The sequence below is a fragment of the Pogona vitticeps genome, chromosome 4 (assembly GCF_051106095.1).
Source record: "Pogona vitticeps strain Pit_001003342236 chromosome 4, PviZW2.1, whole genome shotgun sequence".
Lineage (NCBI taxonomy): Eukaryota > Metazoa > Chordata > Lepidosauria > Squamata > Agamidae > Pogona > Pogona vitticeps.
The window spans coordinates 191,273,081-191,299,434 of record NC_135786.1 but is presented as its reverse complement, the minus strand read 5'-3'; the positions used below and the strand labels follow the sequence as shown (position 1 = coordinate 191,299,434).

The 26,354-nt window shown below is 37.9% G+C and overlaps 1 protein-coding gene across 6 annotated transcripts in view; it reads right to left on the bottom strand.

Moving 5' to 3' along the window:
- Positions 1–897: 897 nt before the first annotated feature.
- The window catches only part of ASXL3 (ASXL transcriptional regulator 3), a 136,155-nt gene continuing 110,698 nt past the window's right edge, over positions 898–26,354 (bottom strand). For all 6 annotated transcript variants that reach the window (XM_072998892.2, XM_078393695.1, XM_078393697.1 and 3 more), the window contains 4 exons: positions 15,620–15,716; positions 14,752–14,857; positions 10,902–12,834; positions 898–8,203 (listed from right to left, as the gene is read on the bottom strand). In XM_072998892.2, the coding sequence (XP_072854993.2) occupies positions 4,520–8,203; positions 10,902–12,834; positions 14,752–14,857; positions 15,620–15,716 (5,820 nt within the window). In that variant the 3' untranslated portion in view covers positions 898–4,519. The remainder of the gene's footprint in view (positions 8,204–10,901; positions 12,835–14,751; positions 14,858–15,619; positions 15,717–26,354) is intronic.

Sequence of the window (26,354 nt, the reverse complement as noted above, 5' to 3'; positions counted from 1 at the left end):
CTAGTCTGGAATTCTGTTTATACCGTTCCAGGTAGAGGCCAATGGTAAGCTGGCCGATAGGAGATAAATACACATCCTGGTAACTGCCTCACACATCCTGGTAACTGATATATAGAGGCATCCTGCCTCTCTACACTACCAAAGCTGTGTATGGCCCTATTCTCCATGAACATTTAATCTCCTTTTAAAGATGACCAAAATGGCATACATTAATAAAGTTTACAGAAGCAATTTGTAATTTAACTACACACTGTCTGACATCTTTCTGGTTAGCATAAGGCAGAATGAGAGTATGCCCACTGAATCAATGGAACTTACAGAGGAATTTACTTGCCAAATCCCCACTGATTCAGTGGATCTACTCCAGTTGCAACTTATTACACTGTGCAACTGGATTTCTTCACTATATAAAGAAATATTCATCTGTCCTGGATCTTCTACATTTCAGCTTCAGTGGGCACAACCCATGTTGTAATATGAGAGGGAGAAAAGGTTCTCCCCATTCATTTTTTCTACACCATACATGCTCATATAAACCTCTGTTATGTTTCCCATTACTCATCTTGGTTCAAACCTAAACAGTCATAAACACTATAAATGTTTCTTACAGGAGAATTACTCTAATGCCTTAATTGTTTTGGCCACCCTTTTCCACATCTTTTCAAGAGCTACAATATGGTTGTTGTGGGTTTTTCGGGCTCTTTGGCCATGTTCTGAAGACTGGCATCTTCAGAGGACAGCACTCTGTGCTCTGGGCACAGAGTGCTGTCCTCTGAAGATGCAGGCCACAGAGACTGGAGAAACATTAGGAAGAACAACCTTAGAAAATGGGCAAAGAGCCTGAAAAACCCACAACAACCATTAGATCCCAGCCGTGAAAGCCTTTGCGAATACATAGCTACAATATACTTCTGATGCAGAAACTGAAACTGTTCACCTTATTCTAGGTGCAGTCACCTTAAAGATTTGAATAAGGGCAGTATTACATATTGGCAGTTTTGTTTTCATTCTTTTGCTAATTAAGTCCAACACGGAATGTTAGTTAAGAGAAGCCACACTTGGCTGGTGCTTTTGTCTACTATAAGCCCAAGATCCCTTTCTTGGTGAGTCACCACCAGCGCAGATCTCATTCCTGTATTTCTGAAGCTGGTATTTTTTGCCCCAGTAGGAATCACTTTACACTTTCTTTCAATGCTATTTTGAAGAAAACGTTTTGAAGTGCTCTACTATCCATTTTCCTTTTCACCACTTTAAAAAAAAATGTGTTGTCAGCAAATTTAGCTACCTTACTATTCACTCCTAACTCCAGGTCATTTATGAATAACTGAACAACTACTGGTCCCAGTATAGATCCCTGAGGGCCAAGAGCCTACAACAAGAGGCTGTGAGAAGGAAGCTAAGTTGGGGGTGGGGGAGGCACGGCTGCCTAAGTGCCACTTGTGCTAAAATCAGGTGGCATTTAGTGTTAAAATTAAACCTCAATGTGATTAAGATATAACTATGGTATACACATCTACTACAACTACATCTAGTTTGGCCCTTATTTCAAAATTCAAAGCAGCACTATAAAAACTCAGTTTAATATTATGTTAAACTAACAGAAAGAGAAAATGAGAGAGACACACCATGAGAGAGGCATAGAAAAGGGAGAAAGCCAAGCATGCCAAAATTAAATTTAAGACAACAAGATTCATTGCCCAATCCTGGGCATTCTTACTCGGAAATAAGCCTTGCTGAGTTTAATATGGCTTACTGTCAAGTTAGAATACATTGGATTGCAGCTTTAAGTGCTTAATTTTCTCTGCATTATGCCCAGATTTCCTATGGTAAGGTTTTGGAACCAATACATGACACTTTTACAGCTACGAGTCCTAAGGACATATAGAAACTGTAATGCCAAATGAAAACTATTTCCTAGTGTTACGTTGATGAAAGAAAGAAAACATCCTGTCTTTTCAGATCTAATCATTTCTCCAGTGCTAATAGTAATTCACTGAAACTGGGATTTCACCCACTTTGTTCAATCATTATATCCAAAATCTAATTTAAAATCCTCTTAAATTCAACTACATATGCAAGCACATGCATGTGTAACAATGGCTCCATTTTACCGTCTTGAATATTACAAAAGCATGCTTTTCAAATATGTATTTTGGAAAACAATCTCTTCAAGGTTACCTGAAAGTGCTGAAAGTCTGCATGAGATTTCTCTTTTATGAAAGGAACACTTTTGATCTATATAAAACAATGACAATTACCTAGTTCTTTCATACTGCAGAGTACTAAGGCAATCTACTAGTCTTGCTATTAAAACAAAAGAATTTTACTATTAAAACAACAGAATGCAAGCCCTGCTCATGCTAGCTCATTAAAAGGGAGAAGGAAGGAGGGAGGGAGAGAAAATGGAGATTTTATATTTAATATGGTCCCAGAAGAACTTAATGTACAAATACTAGAGCCTCACTAACATGTGAAAAAGCCTGGGTCTTATGGATCATTGGCTGAAATGTTGCTTTGTTACCCGAACAGCATATCTTTTAGACACAAGTTGCCATAAATGAGAAATCTCTGTATGCATTAGCTGTTTCACAGATTTGCAAAAAAACAATGAGATTTCTTAGCTTACAGCAATTTGTGTCTAAAAGTTACACTATTTGCATAACTACACAACAGAATTTCAGGCATTGTGTAACAAAAGGTGATAATGCACATAAAATACACCGCCACACATTTTAACCTGGTAAAAGTTAAAATACATGCTTACATATTAACTTGATGATCCTCATTGTGTCAACACTTTGGAATTAAAAAAGAAATAAACACAGCACTGTTATAAATAATAAATTAGTAGTATTTTAGTGTAGCTGCTTGCCATTATTTTACAAATCTTTCCTGAGAAATGGAAAGATATTACCAATCTTTTGCACTGATTGCCATGCATTCCGTTAGTAAGCTCCTACTGCATGGGTACAAATTACAGTATCTATTTCTTGAATGTGTAATTCATTGTGCTAATTAAATGCACATGACGGCATGCAAGGTATTTCCACTCTACTGTTTACTTAAGAAGGAAAAATAACATTTTAAGATAATGAGCAAGGAGTTTTGAGGCACCTTAACATTTAAGAAGTTTTATTTGCATAATTTTTGCAGACTAGTAGCCCACTTTTTCAGATGCTTCTGAATTCACAAAACTCCTTGTTCTTTTTATTGAAAATCTTTGTCCCCACCGCCCTGTTGCCTGCCCATCAGTATTAAGATAACGAAATACCTCCTCTTGTCAAGATGCTCATTTTTATCCCTTTACAATATTTTCCTAATTGGCAATTAGCAAGTTCTGTAGCTCTTCTCCGGAGGTCTGGTGCTAATAAGTCTGGAATATAACTATTAACATAAACCCCTAGTAAGTACAATACTGAGAGTTCCAAAATACAATGTCCCTTTACGTTCCCTTCATTCCTCTTCTACTTTTCGTAGCCTACACAATACTGGTAGTGTGAACTCTCAAACACACTAAAATTGATTACATGTAAATTTGTGAAGTATTTTAAAATATATCAATTGTAAACATATTTTAAAGGATAATAAATCACACAACTCTTTTTCAGTTTTTTTCTTTTTGGATCTACACAGAGGCAGAATCAAACAAGAATTAGTTTTAGATTATTAAAATGGTATCATTGTTGAAAACATGCTTGTTGCTTACATAGTATGGTCTATATAGGTATACATGTTGCATTTCTCCCCTTGGGAGAAAGTTACAGGTGAGGTTTGGGGAAGATACATGGTTTACTAGATTATAATACCTGTGGTTATTACCTCTCAACCTCCCTGCCCCAACTTCTAAAATCATGCAGATTCCAATTAGTTACAGGTAGTCCTTGACACTTGGCTTAATTAAATCCTCCTTCAGTACAACAGCTTGTTATAAAGGGGGCCAATATTATCAATATCAGCTTGTTAAAAGTGTTGCATTCCTTCTTTCTACCTAGAAGTCAACCATGGATGGCGTATGTCATGTTAGAAATGCAATTCTTGCCCAAAAGCCATCATTCTAATAATCTGCTAGTTATAGCAGAATATACTTCTTTCTGCCCATTGTCTCTTCTTCATTGGTTCAGGGCTCTCCTGCATTCTTGCACTGCATCAGGCACAGAAATCTGGAGATTATGAAACTTTGTAATTCTTGTTGGGAAGATATGATGTGTTTATAAATGGTACAAATAATGTTCTGCACTATGAACACATAAATAGACATGGAAATGCAATTTTGTTGTACTTTAACACAGTAAGAAAGCTTGACATGTTTTTAACATTTTTGTGCATATCACCTGAAGGAGTGGTTCTTACTGGGGACAGTTGTGCAAGCAGAAGGAACTAGATTCTAAACAAAGGTTTCCCAGTAATATTTTGTATCCAGATACAAAACAGGCTAAAATATTCTAGTGGTCCCTCAATTCGCTTTGCTCTGCTTTCCTCTCCCATGTTGGCAAGGGATACTGTACCTCTGCTTCAGGTATTACCGAACGACTAAACAGGCTACACACAATTTTGAAGGGCCTATGCAGTCGTCATGGCAGAAGGCGCCACAGCCTTTGCACACGATCATGGCTTTCAGCCGGCAAGAGCATTTGAGTTCCAGCTCATCCGCAGTGCTGCTGTCAGCAAATTTCTGAACTGGAATCTGTGTGTTCTGAATAGTCAGGCTCGAGGCTGTATTTGAACTACTACTTCCTAAAATTCCAATAGATTTTTCAATTGCAGACGCTGCCCTTTTGAAGCTTGTGCTACCAAAGTGTATGGTGGGGTAATTTCCACAGAGCTGCTGCTGCTGCTGCTGCTGCTGAGTCTGTATTTTCTGAGTAGCTAATTGGGGAAAAGGCTTCTGTGGCTCAGAAAGTAAATAGGAAGGGAAGTCGGCATTTTTCAAGGCAAAAGCTTTCAACTGTTCTTTCACTTCGTTCTGATCGTAAGAAGCTTGTTTCATGCCCAGCTCACAGCTGCTGCTTAAACCTTCCTCAAAAGAAATGGGTTCAGATTTTATATTGCTACAGACGCTTGCCGGCTGAGGCCAACTAAGTCTTTTAGTGGTTTCCATAGTAACTGTCGGTTGTTTGTGATCAGATGGGGCTTCTGCATTGGGAAGGGGAGGGGGTGGCGGAGGGGGTGGGGGCGGCGGCGGTGGAGGGGGTGGGGGCGGTAGAGGTGGCGGGGGATGTACTAATGATTTATTCTGCAGAGTCTGTGAGGCACTAGAAATGTCATCACCTTCCTTAATCTGAATGTTAGGGGAAAAAACACTCGCCAGCCTCAGTTGGTGAGATGTTGTCGACATGCTGACCTCTCCCAGAGCCTTCTGCTCTAGATGCCTGCTGAAAGCAAAGGCACTGCAGCCGGATGGAGCCTTTAATGGTGCCTGCATCAAAGAGCCTGTGGGGACTGGGCCTCTTGCAGCCATTGGCATTTGGTAGAAATGCTGTCGATGGGAGGTACTTGCTTCTGCATGGAAACTGCCATTTTTGTCCACATTAAATAAGTTCTGCTGGAAACTGCATGAAGGCAGTGGCCTCTTTTGCTGCTTGATCTCCGGGCTGTGTGCGACCCTACTTTGGAGGGTGTGCTTGCTTGGCCATTCTTGTTTAAACAGCTGACTATGCCCAAGTTGGCTCATGCTGGAAGCGAGGATACAAGGGCCCACGTTCACATCCGAGTCTAGGGAGGGTTTCCCAGGCTCACATTTCACTTCCCCTGCTGTCCTGGCCACTCTCTTTTTGGGATGATTTTCTCGCTTTCTAATTTGTAAGGGGCCGATACTAGCTGCAGGAAATCCTCTGCCGTCTGTACCTGGAGAACTGGAAGAATTCTCAGCCACATTTCGCTCAGAGGGTGCTGACTTACATCCTGAGGTAGTTTGCAAAGGGAAGGGAAGCCGGTTAATTTCCAGCTTGGCTCCTAACCTGGGCTGTGGCAACACTTTCTCCAGTGGCAAGTTGCCTTGCAGTAACTGTGTCACCAGAGGATTGTTGGCTTCTACAGATGATAAACGACAGCTTGAGCTTCCAGCATTTGTAACTCTTTTTAGCATTTCTGTTGTCAGTGACAAAGCGTTTTCCACAGAATCTGTAACACATGTCTTGGAGCTTTGTGCTGCCTGTGCACTTGCGGCTATTTCTGAAGTCTGGAGAGGTATTTCAGGTCTTGCAAACTCTTCCGTGTCCATCCTAAAGCATTTGTCAGATTCATTAGCTTCTGACTTAACGGGCAAGGCTATGCTTGTCACAATGTTCCTTGACTGCATCTCATTCACATGTGCAAACCCTGACGGCTCTGTTTTCACATTTTTCAAGCAGTTTTGTTCAGTATATTCCTTATGCTTATTTGGGTTAAGATGACTGACTAAAGATTGGTCAGTATTCATTGCGTCGTCATCATTCCAGCAGATTCTGCTATTTGGGTTATAAGAATTGGCACAGACACTATCTACTTCGCTTTTAAAAGCCAAAGGGCCTTGCAATTGTTCTGAAAAACCTTGGCCAGGAGGAACACCCTCAAGTCGTTTATCATGAGGCACAAGAGGCACTTCTCGAAGACTGGTACAAGCTGCTTGCAAATGTTTGCCATCTTGCTTTGTGGCAACAGTGCTGAAGCCAGAGCCATGCTCCGTATTATCATTCGTAAGCAGCTCAGGTCTGCTTATTACAGATACTTGAGGACATGCTATATTTTGTAAGGCAGTTTCTGTCCTAGCAGGCCTGTTCTGGACATCTGTGCTGTTTTCAGAGTTTTCAACAGCTGCCCCCATTGACAGGTTTGAGTTCATTGTCGTTGTTGTGTGGTCAACAATGACTTTACAAGGTATAGATCTATTCATAGGTGCTTGTGTGTAGCCTACTGAGGATTTAGCAGACACATCTAATCGGGTCCTCATCCCAGCATTTCTCTCCATGACATCAGAACTCATTTTGGTGGGACCATCATAAGAACTTACTGTCATCATATTAGTGGCAAACACTGAAATGGAAGTCCTGCCAACAGAATCTGCTCCTGGAAGTGCCTCACTGCAGTGTAATGCTGCCCTACCAGATGTGTTATTTGACAAAGAACTTGGGTCGTTGCACCCAGTTATGGCTATCTTATCAGAAGAATACCTCTTTGCAGCTCCCACAGGAGGAATTAAAACAGAGCTACCAACTAGATGATTTGGCAAATTGCTTGCGATTGTTGAAGTTGGCACACTCGCATACTGGCTGGAAATGGCACTGTTTGCATTGCTGCTTGGCACCGGCAACCTCTTCTCATCTAAGGAATTTGACAGGACTGTACTGTCTACTGTGGCTGGGCCAGTGGCGTTCTCAATACATTTTGGCATGATAGCAACGCATGGAGGGTCAGCTCCTTGGATGGATTTCAGCATGGTTATATTGCAAACCTTTGTGTCTGTGCTTTCAATGGACATTAAAACAGAGGACTTATCAACAGAACCTACGAACGGCAGTTCCTTGATTGCTCCTGACACAGCAGTGCTACACACAGACATGGGAACCGAGTTTTTATTATATAATACTGAGACACTGTTACTTTCTGTAGAGGTAGTTGAGAGCATTTTCTCACACAAATGTGAAACAGGTATACTTTCATCAGAACTGTGAACAGAGACGTCAGGACTAGTTTCTGGCAAAGTAGTGGCATTAAGGGACTGCTGCAATAAAGATGAAGCTTCACGAAGGTGAGCCGACTTGTTGCTAGGAGACCTGCAGTTAGGATTCACTATAATTACACCAGTAGAACCTTCAATCTTGGTTTCAGAAGAAGTAGAGCTGTCCACTGCTGATGAACCTTCCTTGGAGGCATGCTGAGACTTGGTTTCTTTGTTGTTCTGAAGCAGGTAGGCTCTTGCCTGGTGCTTTGCAAATAATTTGGCCTTTGTTTGCTCCTTGATGTGTGCCAAGGTCCTGGTCTTTCCACCTTCGCAGGGGCTTCCTAGGCCTCCAGAGACAATGCTTGCAGCTGCTGCAACAGCAGCTGCAGCTGCAGCCTCCCTCTGGGCTCTAGCTTGTTGGGCTCTAGCTTTGATATCTGCCAGCGTTCTCGCTCCAGTATTCCTCCCACTGCTGACTGAGCTACTCGGGGAAGCTCGAGGTTCTGGTTTGGAAACAGGCTGGCTCTTGATGATAAAAGGTGGCCCAATTTTTGACAACTGAATCTGAAAAGTTAAAAAAAAGAGAGGGGGGAATAAAATTAAATACTATCTCATAAAAGATACCAGAGCAGACAATGGAAATTCTTACTACCTAGCAAAACTTTGTAAATGTTATGTATACTTTAATAATTATTGCCCATCATGAAGACACTCTTATCACTGAAGTAACCAATTCTATGTGAACCAAGAGGCCTATCCCTGGCTAGAATCCAGTCATGTGCTTCTGAAAGGTAAAACAGGAATGGGCAATGACTCCTCTGTTCTTCAGCCCATCCAATGCACCCTAAAAACGTGTTCCACACAAGAAATCCTTTGATGCAGGTTTTAGGTGCCACAGAAGGCTGCCGCTTGGAGCAGGGCAACCACCTCTTGTACCATGAATGTCAAACTGGCTGTAGCTATTTGTTTCTCTGTGTGTATTATAAACAAAAGTTACTTAAGATGTCCCACCCCACAGTTGAATTCTCAGGTACTGCCACACAAATTCATGGAGAATGCTGAATCTGTATATGTAAGGAGCAGAAGGGACACACACACATACACACACTCACTCAGTTTCCAAAACTGGAAGCCAGATCTGAGTACAAATTTCTATTTCAGTGATATTTTCTTCGCTTTCTAGCTATGTTTACAAGGTTATAGACTGTCCTGAATAGTGTTTTAAATTCAGACAAATCCTGGACCTCCAACCAAACCAAGTTGATTTTGATCAATTGGATTGACATCTAAATGAAAGCAGGACCCCTCTCAAACAAACTAAATTAAAAACTCAACACTTCTGAAGATCTGCTAGCAATATGGATTGGGACAGACCCAGAAGCACAGTATGTCACCTAGCAGTTTCTCTTCACATTCTTCATAGTAAATAAACACCATGTGAGAGAGGGGGAAAGTTTTGAGTTTTAAATAACAATGGGCAGGGTTGACCCACATAAGTGATAGAGGCATAACTATTCTCTAGCTCATTTGCACAATAATTGCCCACAAAAATATCTAGGAAGGTTAAACATACAGTAATTCTTTTTCTGGACTTAAAAGCTGCTCTTGCATAAGACACTTTGCATCAATTCTTTCGATACTTCCTATACTTGATCTACTTGATCTCATCAGAAGGGGTCACTGTCCCTACAGATTTCATTCAGCTCAACTGAGAACTTTAAAAAGTTATTTGGCAGTTCTTTTAAATGAACGTTTTAAATTGTTTGCTGAAATCTGGCAGATATAATCTCCAAGAAGCTATCATACCTGCAAATTTTACACAGTCATAATAAAAAGAAAATCATCATCATCTTAGAACTGCAAGTTATAATGATTTGTCAATTTTAAACTTATCCATGGAAGATACAAAGATTTGCTTTCCATGTCAAGATTTAGAAACGGACTTCAGAAGAACTTGGTGCCTTCTAAATAAGTCTGCCAAATTGGGCTGTTTAGAAAATCATGTAACAAGGGCCCAGACTTAGTCATGTGGCTAACATAGTCATGAATCCACTTTCCATGCTGCTGCAACATTACAACACATGCACTAAGCTGCAGACCACGAATGAGATTTATTATAAGGGAAGTACATAAATAATATGTCAATACAGCATAAACACATTAGTATTTATTTTAGCTCTCAAAGCATACTCCTGCCCACTATCAGCTGTTCTCTGTGCAACTAAAATAATACTGAATAGAAAACTGCAATGTCAATGTCTGGAACAGACACAACAACACATGTGGTACTCTTAAACCACATATATTATATATTTTGTTCATGACCACTTAGTCTAAGCTAAGACTTCTTTTTTTAATGTTTAAAACAATTTAAAAATCCTTTTATGCAGTGGCAGTGTAACTTTTGGAAGCAAACTACCACAAATTAAATCTCTGTAGATATCATCTGTTGCATTCTGAGTTGCACAGTTAAAAGTTCCAAAACAATTAAAGCCATTTGTTAAAAGAACTTCTGGATAGGTCAGTGGTTCAGGTACTGTATCTGACTGCAGAGTCAGAGGTTGGGAGTTTGTGCCTCTTTGATAAGGGCTGGACTTGATGATCCATAGGGTCCCTTTCAGCTCTGCAGTTCTAGGTTTATTATTATTATAATGAAAGGATGATGATGCATGGTGAACTAACAAAGCTCAGCCTGCTGGCTTTAATAGTTATTTTCTGAGGAAAAAACAATAATTGGCTGTATAAGACATAGTAATCATTATTATAATCATCGTCATCATCTTAGAACTGCAGAGCTGAAAGGGACCCTACAGATCGTTGTGTCTAGCCCCTGTCAAGGACACACAGTGGGGAACCAAACACCCAACCTCTGGCTTCACAGCCAGATACAGAAGCCACTGAGCTATCCTACTTTATATTGTTGATAGGTCAGCTGAGATGGGAGTATATCGGCTCCTCAAGTGTCCTCACGCGAAAGCCTCCTTGGGCATTTGCACTGGGAGAAAGGCGCCCTACAAATGAGACTGACTAAATAAATAAATTAGTCTTATTGGCAGCTTTACATGAAATCAACATCTTTAGAGACTATTAATAGCTCTCAGATGTTGTTTACATTTTGGTAACTACTGCTTTATATAAAAACTAATTTAAAAAGGGGCTTTGGTTGAGTTTCTCTTCTGAATAAGCTAAAAATCCAGTACACTCTAAAGAAAATTGCAACTGCAATTTTGTTTCATTGCTGATCCCCGTTTCATCTATTTACCTTAAGAGGTGGGACTCTGGGTTCTTCTCTAGGTGGAGGCTCTCTTTCAGACGAACTCATTGATGTATTACGGTGAGACTGATCATCTTCAATTCTGGCTCGCTTTTCTTTGCAGATTCCAAACCCGTAGTGTTCAGCTGTCTTCCTCTTTGGAATCTCCAGGTCTCTACTTTCACTTCTTATTTCAGGTGATTTTGTGACTTCAGTTGCCTTTGAAGAATAAGACCCTTCAAAGCGACTCTGTGCAGAGCCTTGAGGTTTGTGAGACTTATTTCTGCCCACTTCTGGGAACTTTTCTGTTGATGATGAAGCATATAGCTTATCATGTGATCTACATGGAAGAGATTCAGTATTTTTGCATCCTGCCACTTCTGTTAGAACAGATACTTCCAGCTGAGAGATTGCACCTTTCTTTTCAACCCTTTGTTGGGGACCATGGTTTCTAATTTTTATTATTTCTGATGAAGGATGATCTACAACAGAAGAAATAAAAGCTTTTTCTGTTTCTGTATGTGATCTACCTGGTTGAATAGCAAGGTTTCTAGACTGGGATTCTTCCACAGCTGAATTTTCAAGTATTGCAGATTTCATAGCTTCAGGTGCACTCTGCAGTTGCTTCTGTTGTGATGCAAGATTCTCTTCTTGAGAAGCACTGGAAATGGCAGAAGTGTCTTCTTTCAGTGATGACAAGGATTCTTCAGACAAACATGGTGATTTTCTCTCCTGAATAAATGGTTCACTCATTGGGGAATTAGAAAGTGGAGATGCTTCTGAAGCTAACAGTAAACTGTTTGAATGAGATGTTTCAGAAGCTAAAAGAACAGAAGACACTGAGGAGGTTTCAGATGTCAAGGGCAAGTCAGACATTGGTGAGGTTTCAGATGGTAAAGGTAAATTAGAAACTGGTGATGCCTCTGAAGTTAGGGGCAAATTTGACATAAGAGATGCTTCTGAAGTTACAGGTGACGGAGGCATTGGAGATGCTTCAGACATTAAAGATGTGTTCAGATTATCATCAGTAAGTTTTTGTTGACTATCTGCTTCAGTGTTTTCAGTGCAAGACATATCAGATGAACACGCTGTTTCCAGAGACACTGGAGTGAATGGCTCCTCTGAAGTAGATTGTGTGTCACCTCCAGGAGATGCAATACTGACAGATGGTTCCTCCGGGCTTTCAGAGGAAAAGGAAGTTTCAGAAGTGCAAGCATTTTCAGATGACTGCTCATCAGGGTCACTTTGCAGCTCCATATGTACAGCGACACTTCCACCAGTGAATAAGGAACCATTGAGGACAGGGGAGTATTTTCCATCAGGACTTAGCTCTTTTGTGGAGTCAAGATCTTTGTCTTCCATATTACTGAGAGAATTTGTAGATGAAGCAGATTGCGAAGGTGATGAACTGCTTTCTAGCTGATCAGTCATGGCTGGTATTTCTTCCTGAGGATACTCCAATCTCTCCTCCAACTTAATTTCAATATGAGGCATTGTACTTACTACATCATTCATCACAATGTAAGATTCAGAGTTCCCTATAAGTGGTACTGTTTCTGTTTCTTCAGTTATACCAACAGGGCTGACTGGCTGTTCAGAATTAACTGGTTCTGTTTTATGGTTCTCCACATGACATTCACAGATACTTGTCTCAACCTCTTCAGCAATTTCTTCTTGAATGACAGATTCTTCAGGTATCAAAATGTCTTCAGCTTCTGCTATTAGATCCTTGGATGGGATATGTTCTGTACTGCAAAGTGACTGACTGAAATCTCTCTCTGGTAATAGTGATAGCTGGCTGTTTTTCTCTTCGTGATTGTCAAAGGTTGAGTCTCTCGACGGACCAGGCAGATCTGAAGACCCACAAACTGAACTATCTTCATCTTCATTATTGTTCTGGACAGATGTAAGCTTCATAGATTCTTCTATTGACATCCCTAGCCTAATAAGAAATTATGTAGTTAAATAGCATAGCCAACATATTTCAAGTAACCATTTTTGAAATATCAGAAATGTATTTCTAAAAAGCATTTATTTCATTATGTGGTGTATCACAAAACCCTCTGTCAAATCAGTAGATAGTGCAGGCAAAGTATGGCCCATCCAGCCACTCTGGAAACCTAGAAGCAGCACATTTTCATGACTAACAGACTTCCATAAATTTCCAAACCATAAATGAGATATTATCCTATGAAAAAACGCATGCTAATTTGGATGAATGAAAATATTGTTTTTATAGGCTCTACAATGCTAATGAATTCATTTGTTTTTAATTATAACTGTATGGCATATCTCACCAAAACAGAAATGCTCATACGTTCAGTTTCAATAAATATTGCCTCAATAATCCAAAAGTCAGTTTTGTATTCAAGATTCCCAGATTTTTTTAAAAAAACACACAGTTGTAATATAGAATCTTTAGAAATATTTAGTAAACAAAGTTGTAAAACCTAAAGTGACAAATGGATCTACTGAACATAAGTGGTTCACACTTTCTGGGAAACCAGTACAAAACCCCTAAATTCATACTGTATTAATTTTGTTCAATAGTACAATTTATTTTGGATTGCCTTAAATCCAACTAGTCTGGCCATTTACTGGGGATTAGAAAATACCTCTGAATAGTTTAGAAGTTAAAAATAAACTAGGACATATTTGGCTAAATGCTTTATTTATTTATTTATTTATTTATTTATTTATTTATTTATTTATTTATTTATTTATTTATTTATTTATTTATTTATTTATTTATTTATTTATTTATTTATTTATTTATTTATTTATTTAATACCCCGCCTATCTAGTCAATTAAGACCACTCTAGGCGGCTTACAACAATAATATGACAATGTAAATAAAACAGTTTTAAATAAGGGGAAAACTTTAGACAAATGGGACAGACAATAGAAAAGGTAAGAAAGGGAAAGTCAGGGATTGGTTGAAGGGAAGGCCTGCCGAAACATCAGTGTTTTTAAAAAATACCCAGCGAGGGAGCCGTGCAGATATCAGGTGGTAGATTATTCCAGAGGCGAGGAGCCACCGCCGAGAAGGCCTGATTTCTTGTCTTTTCTTTCCGGGCCTCCCTCGGTGTTAGGCTCCTCAGCCTCACCCCCTGACTCGTGCGAGTGACACAAGTAGATCTTGGTAGAAGTAGGCATTCCACCAAGTATCGAGGCCCTAAGCCATTTAGGGCTTTATACGTAAGCGTCAACACTTTGAAGTCGGTGCGGAATCGGATGGGCAGCCAATGCAATGCGGCCAGAGTGGGTGAGATGTGTTGCTATTTTTTCACACCACTGAGAAGTCTGGCTGCTTTAGCAAGGGTCCAAGAAGATCTTATTGGGATTTAAAGTATAACTTAAAAGCAAATCTTTATAATGCAGTCATAGACCCACATTCTAACTGAAAATGTGATGGAACAGGCCTGCACTTAAGGGAAGTGATGACATCGTTTTATCTGGTTTCTGCAATACCAGAGCTGCTGCTAGTAGTGTACCTATCCAGAATTACTTTGTCTCTTCCAGATTTATTACCAACAACATTACCTAGGGATACAGAGAAGACATTGCCTCTGCTCATAGTCTTATAACATAGATAAGACACGTGGGACAAAGGTTAGACAGGTAAAAGGTAAAGATAAAAGTGGGGCTTGAAAGCAGAGAGAAACAAAGCTTTTCTGAATTAGTGGATTTTATAGTGTATGGGCAGAGACTTAGAACTGCCACTACAGTAAAAATTTACCTGGTCTATCTTACAACCATGTAAAACCGGCCTATGTGAAAGGCAATTTTTATGTAAATCTGAAACCAATCCTTCTCTTTTCTTTCCATCCACCCCAAGGTTTTTCCTTCCATACTTACTTTTCTCCATAAAATCTTTCAAAGAACTTCTCTTTCCAGGGTTCAGTCTTCTTTTCTTTTTCAATCTCTTGTCTGATGCGCAACTGCATTTCAGGAGTAAATTCTCCTAAAAGATACAAGCAGTGGAAAATTAAATATAGGCTTCCTTAAATACTGTCTAAGGATGCAGTTAGGATATGAGGCATTTTGCAAAATTGCTGCAAGGTTTCCAGACTGACTCTGTTCCAAAGATCCCAGGGCATGTATCTGTCCATTTTGAGACACGTGCCATATCTTCTCAAACTTCACCATCGAGCTGTAGTTCCTTTTAGTGTATTGAATGCCATTCGAGAAGGTCCCCCAGTTTTTAGTAACAGCTTTTCAGGCAAAACGGGGAGATGCAGCAGGTGCAGTACTTCTACACCTCTCCTTGTGGTCTGGATTATATTGAGTTATAATCATAGGTATAATCTGCAGTTCTTTCTGCCATATCTTCACTTGTGAAAAAGGTATTTCAATTCAAAACAAATCTGAGAGAAACCAACAACAAGGTTTTCTTTGTGGTGTTATCTTTGCTATTTCTAAAGGAATTGGTAGGATTTAGTCACATGCATTTAGATTTCTAGAGTTGACACTGATGAAAATGCTTGTTCACATTTTAAGGAAGGTTGTTCAAATGACCTTCCACAATTAGGAATAAATAAACAAATGTACTCAAACCAATTTGAAAATGAATCAATGCATCAAACTTTTTTAAGCCTTACTGCTTTACGTTTTCTCTTACAAAATTATTTTAAGTGTGTGTATTCTTGGTCATGACACAAGACAGCATCTCTTCAGGAAAGAAAAATCACTATTTGGTTAAATCTAATAACAAGTAGAAAATTACCTTCTGCCAATCGTTGTTTCCACCCTTGTGCTGCATATGCAAAGAATTCATTATTTAGAGCGGAACTACTGAGGCGCAAAACTCCATCACTTCCCATCTAGAAAATAAGCCGGTGGTAGCAGAAGACACTGTCAGAGATTGCTTCAACTAAGAGTACATAAGAATAGAGCTCCAATTATGTGAAACAGGGAAGGATAGAAAATGGGAATAACAAAGGGAATAATCTCTTGGTATTTAAATAGCATTTTCATTATAGTCATCATATTAAATGCAAGTGGCCTAATCCAGCATCAGTGTACCTACATTAATGATGATCATGAAGTTGTTATTTTAATAGTCAAATTCTATGCATGTTTGCCCAGGAACAAAAATCCTATTACACTCAATAGGGCTTTTTCTCCCAGATAAGGATGTTTATGATTGCTGTCTAATTTAGTTCACAATGTAGAACCACCTCTGTACTCGCAAAATTTCAAACAAAAATTTCTGAAAAGAACTGAGAACCACAGACAAAAGAATTAATTTTAGGAACACTAGAAATGTTAACAGCCATTGAACGATAACTATTACATATTCTTAAAGAAAATGCAGTATTACTACTTTAGGTATCTGGCTACCAACTCCAGGAGCAACAGTACCTCTCACCTTCATTAGATGTTTAGGAATATTAAATAAGAAATAACAGAAGAAGAAAAATAATCTATCAAATTGCTTTATTATAGAAATTCCAGGGCTGTAGAGACAAAAAAATATATTAGGAACACCCTATTTTCTGTGCTCTCTGTTGATCAACAGTCCAGTGCTGATCTTGAGATGCACAGAAAATGACAGCTGAAGCGTAATGGGTGACTACAAATTTAGGGCATTGAAAAGAAGCAATGTTTTTTGATATAATAAGTTATGGGGTTTAGAGCAGTTACTCCCGGAACAAGAAAAAAAAAAGAAAAGCAGCTCTCTGTATGATATGCGGGCAAGGAAAAACAAACAAAAACCTGTGAACATATTGCAGCTGAATATATGTACTTCACTGTGGGCTTTCATGGATCAATAGCCACTTCTCCAGATACACTGAGTGGATTTTAATCCATAAAAGGTCACACTGAAATAAACCTGTTAGTCTTTAAAGTGCTGCGATGTTTTGCCTCTCCCGCCAGAGATAGACAATGCTGAGGCAGACTAACATTTTTGCTTATTTGGATCTTATTACCATATAATCTAAGAAATGCTCAAGAAGTTAAGAAAGACTTTTCAGGATGCACTGCTAAACTTCATAGGAACAATGGTCATAATACCATCAAGATGGGTGAAGAGAGGCAGCGGTAGTCCTATCCCCTAATTGTGTAATTATATCTAAATTTATTAGTAGTATGAGGTCTGCAGTAGGGAAGTAGGCCTCCATTAGAGGAGAACAATGAACTCTAATAGAATGCTCTTTAGTAGGAAAATCTAAAATATGCCCATTTACAGGTGCCTAATCCTATTTTCACTTCCAGTGAAAATAGGAAGGATAGATCCTGAAGCTGAAGCTCCAATAATAGCACTGTCCTTTCAGTGCTCACTGGAAGGACAGATCCTGAAGCTGAGGCTCCAATACTTTGGCCATCTCATGAGAAGAGAAATCTCCCTGGAAAAGACCCTGATGTTGGGAAAGTGTGAAGGCAAGAGGAGAAGGGGATGGCAGAGGATGAGATGGTTGGCCAATGTCATTGAAGCTACCAACATGAATTTGACCAAACTCTGGGAGGCAGTGGAAGACAGGAGGGCCTGGGGTCATGAAGAGTCAGACACGACTTAACGACTAAACAGCAACAACAATCCTATTTTCAAAATGTGTTTCCTATAACAGATTAAAATGGTCTCTCAGAATAAACACTAAGAGGGAAAAAAGTTAACAAAAGGATATGCCAAATCAAATGCAATTAAAAATTGCTTTACAAAATTTCTACTCAGGGCCCTATGGTAACTTAATTAGAATCTTTTCCAAATATCTTATAGGGTGCACATATACAAGTTTAAGAGAAGAAAAACTTAATTTCTACTGTAAATGTAGGCATTTACTTCACTAGTCCATGGCCATAGAGATGGCACAATTAACCACTAAAACTAGATTGGAATTTGGAGAAACATGCAATAAAGCACTTTTTAAATACACTATTAATTTTTATGGTTTTCAAGAAATGCTGTCCAACAGAGACAATGCGTTAATGAGCCAGAACAACAAATGTTTCTGAAAGAGTTTTAAAAAACAAATCTGGTGGACTTGGGATTCCAGAGTGTTTTTTTTCCTGATGAAGCACAATGGGGGAATTAATTCCAAAACATAAGCATTCATTTAATAAAAATCCACACCAGAAACATTAAAGCAATTGCTTTTAATTTTATCTAAGGGAGGAGGAGTTTGTCATAGCCTTGTGGCTATTTTCATAAGCCATGAAAATGGCAAACAGTAATAGATAGAATAAGACCCAGGTAGTTAATTTTCTATTGATGACTAACTTAACTACTGTGTTGCTAAAGCCCACGGTGCAGCATATGAACAGAATGTAGTACAGTTAAATATACTTTCTTCTCAAATCTCCATGCTTTTCAGAAAGGATATGACATTATTTTACAGACATTCAGATTTTTTTACAATGGCTATATATTAAGGAAGCACTCAGCCGTCCAAATCCATTATCAATCCCACTTCCCTTAGCTCAGTCCAATGCTGCTGTTGCTCTCATGTAAATCTACTATTCAAGCTTTCCGTATAATTGATATGTGTAAGAAATACTTCTCAAATAAGAGTTTGTTAATACAGGCAGTGATTACTATTAACATAGGAAGTAATAAATTCTACATGGTTTAATTATACTATTTTTTTTACAAAAGTAAGGCTTTAATGTCAAGACTCCAAAGGCTTCCCTCAGTAAATTGACTATACATCATTCAGCAAAAAATTTCCAGTGTTCATAGAAAGCTTTAAACATATGTTGCATGTTTAGGTAAATATGAAACAAAGAGGATTGTATATATTTTCTTGTGGGAAAGATGTGAGGAAAGAAAATAAATGATGGAAATACTGGCCACTAGCAATTATTCAGTTTGCAGAAATATACACAAATGTAAAACCATACATTTTATTAAGGTATCAGGGAACAGTCTATAAAATAATGCAGAGCAATTATTGCTATGTGGCTTCACAGTTTGGTCAGATCTCCTGGGAGCCAATTTGTCAGATGTGTGTGATGCTGAATTCCCCATGTTACACCAGTGTGACCATTATGAAGTCTGATGTTTAGTTCAGTACATCTTTATCATGTGCAAGATGCTTGCAAGGCCAGAAAAGATCTGAAGTAGCACTATCATGATTTTGCTAGTAATTATGTAAATCAAATCAAATTGTTTATTTTACAACCCTTTCTTTGCCGGCCTATCATTTCACTCTGGATTCAAACAAGTAATAAATGCTAGCAATTTAGAAGAAAAATATTCTGGCATGTCCAGAAAAACAAACACAACAGACAGAGTACCTGAAATCCTGTCACTTAGCATAGTTAGATGCAACTAGAGGAGACCCAATTTAATCAGTGGAATTTACAGAGGACTTCGTTCACCTAATCCCCACTGATTCAGTGGGCCTACTCTAGTGAGACTTAAAATGCTAAGCAATAGGATTTCATGCAAGTATGGGATCCAAAGAGAGTGCAGAAAAGTACTACACAAATTTGCATATAGTAACATCTCAATGCAAAAGCTTGCATGAAAAAGCTTTTTACTGGATGAGATTGTCACATTAAAAACTGCTCAATGCCAAAGCACACTTCAAAACAATGTAAACGACTTTAAACCCAAAAGAAGAACAAAGCAAAACGGGAGAGAATTTTGACCTCCTCTTCTCTCTGCAACCCCCATTCCATAACCAAAGAAATGTGCTCCAGAGAGCTGGGAAACCTTCCAATGTCTGTTTTTGGGCATCTCTGTGGGTGCAGTGGAAGACGGCCAGAAGAGCAAGAAAGCTCTGTTGCACTGGTTTCCAGAGCGATGCATTTAGGCCCATGCCATGTTTAAATGTATCTTTTAAAAACAAAAATCATACAAATCTAAAACATCTAAGTAATAACATATAACAACAACAACAAAAAAAACTACATAAATCATGTTCCCCTCCTCCAAAAAGGACCACTTGGTGATATCATTATTTTTTCCTCCCTTTACGGAGTCCAATTCTCCTTCCAAATTTTGCATCAATTCTGGCAAAGGTACACATCTCTTCCCCTTTATAAATGCAAAATCAATAAATTATCCCCAAATGTCTACAAAAATATCCTTACTTATCAACCCCTTCTTTACTTTAACATTACATTAATTTTTATATAGCTATACTCTAGGTGTGCCTTACCAGTGTTCTGTACAATGACATTATAATGTTGGCTGTTTTATTTTCAGTGTCCCATACTTCACCATACCAATCTTCTAATTTAATATCATTTTTATCTTTCCAAAACCTAGCTATTAATATTCTAGCACTTACCATAAAGTTAGAAATCAATTCCTTCAAATAATAATCTAGATCTATATTATCAAAAGTTGACAACGAAGCAATTTTAGAGTTAAATTCAATACTTCAACAAAATATATCACATATTTCCTTAAAAATCAGTTTCCAAAATTTCTTAACCAATTTACAATCCCATCACATATGATAATACGTGCCAATTTCTTCATCACATTTCCAACAAGCTTTAGAGTAATCTGAATTTATCATATTCAATTTCACAGGAGTCATATACCACCTTAAACAGATTTAATTTTTTCCCTTTATTCTTACTGACATTAACCTTAAAACTCTCATCATCCACATTTTTATCCAATCCTCTATTTTAATTTCTGTCTTTAAATCATTTTCCCAAATTAATTTCAGATCTTCTGTTCCTATCACTTTTTCCTCTTTTCCGTTATTATATTATATATTCTATTTACTACTCCCTTCATCAAAGCATCTTTCTGCATATCTTCATGTGATGATAGAAATTGTTTGTACAGTACTTAGTGCATTCTCTACATTTACCATTAATTTTCAAACATTCATTTGTCCAACTGTCTAACTGAATATAATTATACCATGATAGTTTATTAGTTTGAAGTTTGACCATAATCTGATCCTTCAATCTTATTTTATTCATTCAATCCTCAGTCTTGCAACATTTTTATCCTTAAACAAATCTACAAAACTCTTTAGGTTTATAGGAAAATTTTCTATTTCAGTCACTAATTTTAATGGTGAAGTTGAGGGACATAGCTCCTCTCTATATCTATTCCATATAGTTAACATATTTCTTAAAAGGGTTTTTTAATTTGATTTATAGTATTTCTTTTTACTACATTAAACAAATATTTTTCAACATTCCCATTTATTTCTGAGGATTCTGTATCCCACCAAATTAGTTTCTCTTTATTGTATATTATCTCTCCAATAAATCTTAATTGATTTGCTATACAGTGGTGCCTCGGTTGACAAGGATAATTCGTTTCGTTCAAATCGCTGTTAAGTGAAATCCTTGTCAAGTGAAATGAAAAAGCCCATTGAAATGCATTGAAAACCGGTTCAATGCGTTCCAATGGGCGAAATACCTCAGCGTCCAGCGAAGATCCTCCATAGGGCGGCCTTTTTCCGGTGCCTGTAATGCGAGGAATCCGTCCTAAAGCACAGCAGGTGGCCATTTTAGAGCCACCGATCAGCTGTTTTAAAACATTTAGCGAAAAATCGGTTCCCGAAGCAGGGAACCAATCATCGTTAAGCGAATTTTCCCTATAGGAACATCGTTTTGCGATTGCAATAGTAAAGTGGTTTTGCCGTTTAACGAGGTAGTCGTTAAGCGAGGCACCACTGTATAATAATTTTTTACATTAGGAATCTCTAAACCTCATTTTTGGGGAGCCTTATACCAATATCTTTTGTTTATTCTAGATTTTTTTTTACCTTGATTACAATCCATTAACTAATCCCTGCCAATACTTAAAATCTTCTTCTAATTGTATTGGGAGCATCCTAAATAAAAAGGCAATTTTTGGTAATATTTTCATTGTAATCGTAGTGATTCTCCCAAACCATGATAGTTTCAATTTAGAATACTCTTGCAATTTATCTTTAATATCACTTTTTAATTTATTAAAATGTTTCTTCTTTAATTTTTGAATCATTTAAACTACATTTATACCTAAATATCTAATATGATTACACATTTTAAAACTATATTTACTTATAAACATTTCTTGTTCCTGTTTATTATGATTAAACATCATTATTTGTGGTTTTTTGCCAATTAATAATTAATCCTGTTACTTCCCCAAATTTTTCTAAGTGCTTTTTAATATTCTTCTATGTGTTTTAAGATTTTTTCTTGGATGAGGCTTTCCACCATCTTCCCTGGAACAGATGTTAGGCTAACTGGCCTGTAGTTTCCCAGGCCACTCTTTCTTCCCTTTTTAAAGATTTGCATGACATGTGCTATCCCCTCCCGTCCTTTGGCACCGTGGCCATTTTAAGGGGTAAATTGTATATTTTGGTTAAGAGATCAGCAACTTCATTCCTCAGTTCCTTAATAACCCTTGAATGGATGCCATCTAGGTGGATGTCAGTTTCTTCAAATTTGGTAAGTTCCCTACATTTACCATTTCCTCTTACCCAATCTTTGTCCATTGTGCTAAATGAATAAGATTAAACCAAGATATTCAATTCCTAATAATTCTTTTATTTGTTCTTCATTCTCTGATTTTTCTAATCAATCTTTTATCCTAATAACTTGTTTCTTTCTCAATATATTTTCTATATATCATTTCAAATTCTCAGGGAATTTCTCCAACTCTACCACTGCATGTAAAAAAGACATTTTTGTGATAAATATTCTTCTGCACCTGCTCCAAATTAAAAGTATATTTTAAAGAAATGGATTTTCGTATTTTTCACTATACTCTTATTATGTTACAGAAATAAGAATATTATCAGGGTTTGAATGTGATTCTTCTTATTCCATGTACAACCATATTAATTTACTAGACTGAGATAATATCAAATGTATGTCTTATATGATTGGCTATATACTATAACCTTACATTAGGAAATACAAACACTACCATCTCTATTATTAATCATTGCTTTTTAATCTCCATTATAAAATTGTTTTGATATGTTTTAGGCTTACATCATACTGTACTGGAAAAATACAGACAAAAGTTACAAAAGGCATGCATTTTGCTGTTTTGAATAGCCATCTGAATACTCTGACAATAGGAATGAGGTGGGAACTCTCCAATATGGTTGGAGGAACAAAAAGCATTATTTTTAAAAGGGTAGAAAAATGAAGATAAGGTGGATTAGGAGAGCAAATTTAGCAAAGATGACTGAAATCCTACTGCTGCAACTTATGCTCTCTAAGGCTAATGACATTATCAGCTGTAAAGAGTTTTCAGAAATAATGCATTTCTGATTTCTTCTCCCAAATGTCTTGAATCACTTTCATTGTCTGAAAGCCATTGAGGCCTGTGGGACAGGAGAAAATCTTTACTGAAAATCATTGTCAACAGGGTGACTTTTCTGATAGTGATTATTTTCAGTAATTAAAACTTTTCCATTCTGCATCTTTCAGTGGTTCCAATGGATAAAAAGGGTTATATGGGAATAAGGCAGAAATAATTAATATCTGAAAAATCATTGCTGATGCTGACATCATCAACCTTACGCGGTGTTAAGTTACAGCAACAAGGCTTCAGCCCAAAAGTCTTTCAAGGCACTCATGGCAAATCCCTTACTAAGTCAATGGGACTGAAAACTGACTAACTTTCTCTAGATCCAGCACAATGTAATCAGACACATACTGGGCCAAATACAACATAAACACAGTTCCCTGTGGCCATGCAGATATAACCACTAAATATATACATTATAATGTATAAAACACAAAATCAAGCTACCATGAAAAAATTCAGAAAGGAGTGAATATTTTAATATTGAAACTGGCAGTGATGAATATTTGAAATCAACACCAGCCGATTTAAAACTGCTGGTTTTGATTCAAATACTGGATAAGAAAAGGATAAAAATGCTGAATCCATCAGTGTTGAGGGACAGTTCAAACATTCTCCATTCCAACGTAACGTATATGAACGTGCACCACATCTGCTGAAATGGTCACTTGATGTCTGCAACACTTACTCATTGCTGCTGTTCAGGCACAAATGAATGTGGAAAAAACCTGTTCAACTAAAAACTGTCAAGAGCAAATGAATGTATGCAAATACAGTATATGAAACTGTTTTATATGGAATTAACCATTGATTCATTTAGTCCAATACTGCCCACCATGACGGGTGTGTCTTATGCTTTCCCTCTTGCAACCTAAAACTTTCCTTCAAGGTGCTGGTAAATAAACATAGGACCTTCTGAATACTAAGTATGTGCTCAGTCTGAACTATGACACTAAAAAGCCCAAGTGAATGAGGATGGTCTAAATGCACAAAAAAATGCAGTGTACTCCAAGTTGAACTTCCATCTATATCCAGAGAGCCTATCTAAAAGCAACACCAAGACTTCCAGACTGGGACACCTATACTAGTACCCACCCCAACTGGGAGACTAGAAAGTAAGTAACTGGGATTTAAGAAAACAAACAAACAAACCCACCAACAACCACCACCAAAACAAAACAAAACCCAGCAGCTAATCACAAATTACACCTTCTGAAGAACAAAAAGAAGATTGGATAAGAGAACCATTTTTGAAGACAATGGCTACAATCCAAAAAAGCAGAAACATGCAATCCATCTGCTCAGGCAAAGAACAGTATATTATGTGAGACAGGCAGAGGAGGAAACTGAAATACCAAAATAAAGAAAGTTCCTTTGACACATTTTGGATTGCAGCCAATGTCTTAAATAATTATAGATTATCCCAGGGTAACAGAATTATTTATAAAAATATCATACAAAAAACTGAACTTTGATATTTGTAGAACATAAAAGCACTTAAGATGTTGCTGCTGAATTTTTTGTTTTTAATGGAAGAGCGACAGCTTCTTGAAAAATGTTAAGGACAAAAATATGTTAAACGCTCATATTGATTTGCAATCATGTGTGGCTAAGTGCTTTTTGAGACTATTTGTTATATGCTGTCAAGTTAGGACCAAGTTAAAACAACCCTAATAGGGCTTTCAAGCTAAGCATGGTATCTAAGGGGTGGCTTTACCAGTTCCACATCCCCAGTGAGCTTCCATGGCTGCGTCGGGATTTGAACCTAGGCCTCACTCTATTCACAACACCAAATGGTACTACCCCGCAATTACATTAAAGGAAACAGGTGCTATGGCACAGTAGAGAAGCACAGCTTTACTTAAAAATGGAAGACTGGACTTTATAAGTTGTGCCTTTTATTCAGGCCTTTCTCTTATCTAAAAGAAACTGTTTAAGATTCTGCTGTGCTGTTTGAGACATCCTAGAAGACACTATCTTCTCAGGCTCTTCTAACACTTCCAAAACCAAGTGTCTTAGCCTCAGGACTGATGTTCAAGGTGGCACTGGCACATCCCAATCCAATGCTCCTCATCTCACCCTGTCTCAGTTGAAACTGGGGAAGAAGAGAGTGAGTGAATCTAACAAACAGCAGATATAAGCAGACTCAGTGATGAGAGTTCAGAGCAGGAATCCTAAACAGCATCTGGCAGGAAAGACCATCAGTTCATGATACGGGGAAAGCAAAAAGGCTCCCCTGACAGGGAACAGAAGACGTTGGGAAGAAAAGGAATGCTGTTAAGTAATGTACAGAGGACATGGGAGTTACATCATTCAAACAGGAGAAATGTTCTTGAGCCATCTGCAAAGCAGCTTGGCTTGTTTAACTGAGTCCTTTGTTTCAGATGCATACCTCCTTGCCACTCGTGTAGTAGAGAATAGCACAAGCTTCCAGATAGGTAGGGATAAAGTCTCAATGCTTTTCTTTATGGTCACTTCTCTGCTGTATCATCACTAAATATTCTTTACAAAATATGACTAATAGTTCAGGTTTCTGTAGCTTCTAGGTTTGTGCTCAAGTTTGAGAAGATGCACCAATGGGTTTTTCATTTTATTACTATCCATTACATCCTGTTTTCAAAAAAAAAAAGTTATAAGCACCTTTTGATAAGAAAAATAAATCCAGGATGCTTGGTCCTCTGTTTTCCTTTATGCCAATGTTCCAACACCATTTTAACGGTGGTGGTGGCCGGGGACAATTCTTGGGAGCAAAGGAATATGTGGATCTGTTTAAACCTTCCAGCTCTGTTTCTGCAGCAGCTCATCCTTCTGACTGCCTTTCCATAGTGATGGTGCTTTGTATGACTGGTCTATCCTCTTCAATCTAAGGCAATAATCTTTCCCAAGTCACATAAGGTAACCTGGTAAACTGGTACCTGTTTGTGTGCATGCATGTATCTTTTCAAAAGCTGACCCACCTACATGTTTTTTCCATCTTGAATTTTTAAAAGAGCAGTATATATTTTAATTACTCCAGTAGGCCACTACTTCCTCAAAGTAGGGAACAAAGCTCACTGCAGTAATGAATCTGAACCCAAGTGAACACTATGCATGTTAACCGAAAATAAGAAAAAGACCTGAAAGGAGACAATGTGAACTTCAATTTCTAGGTACAGTGGGATGCCATTTTAATAATATCCATACGACTTCCCAGATGAGCCGGTGGTACAAGGAAATACATGGTCTACTC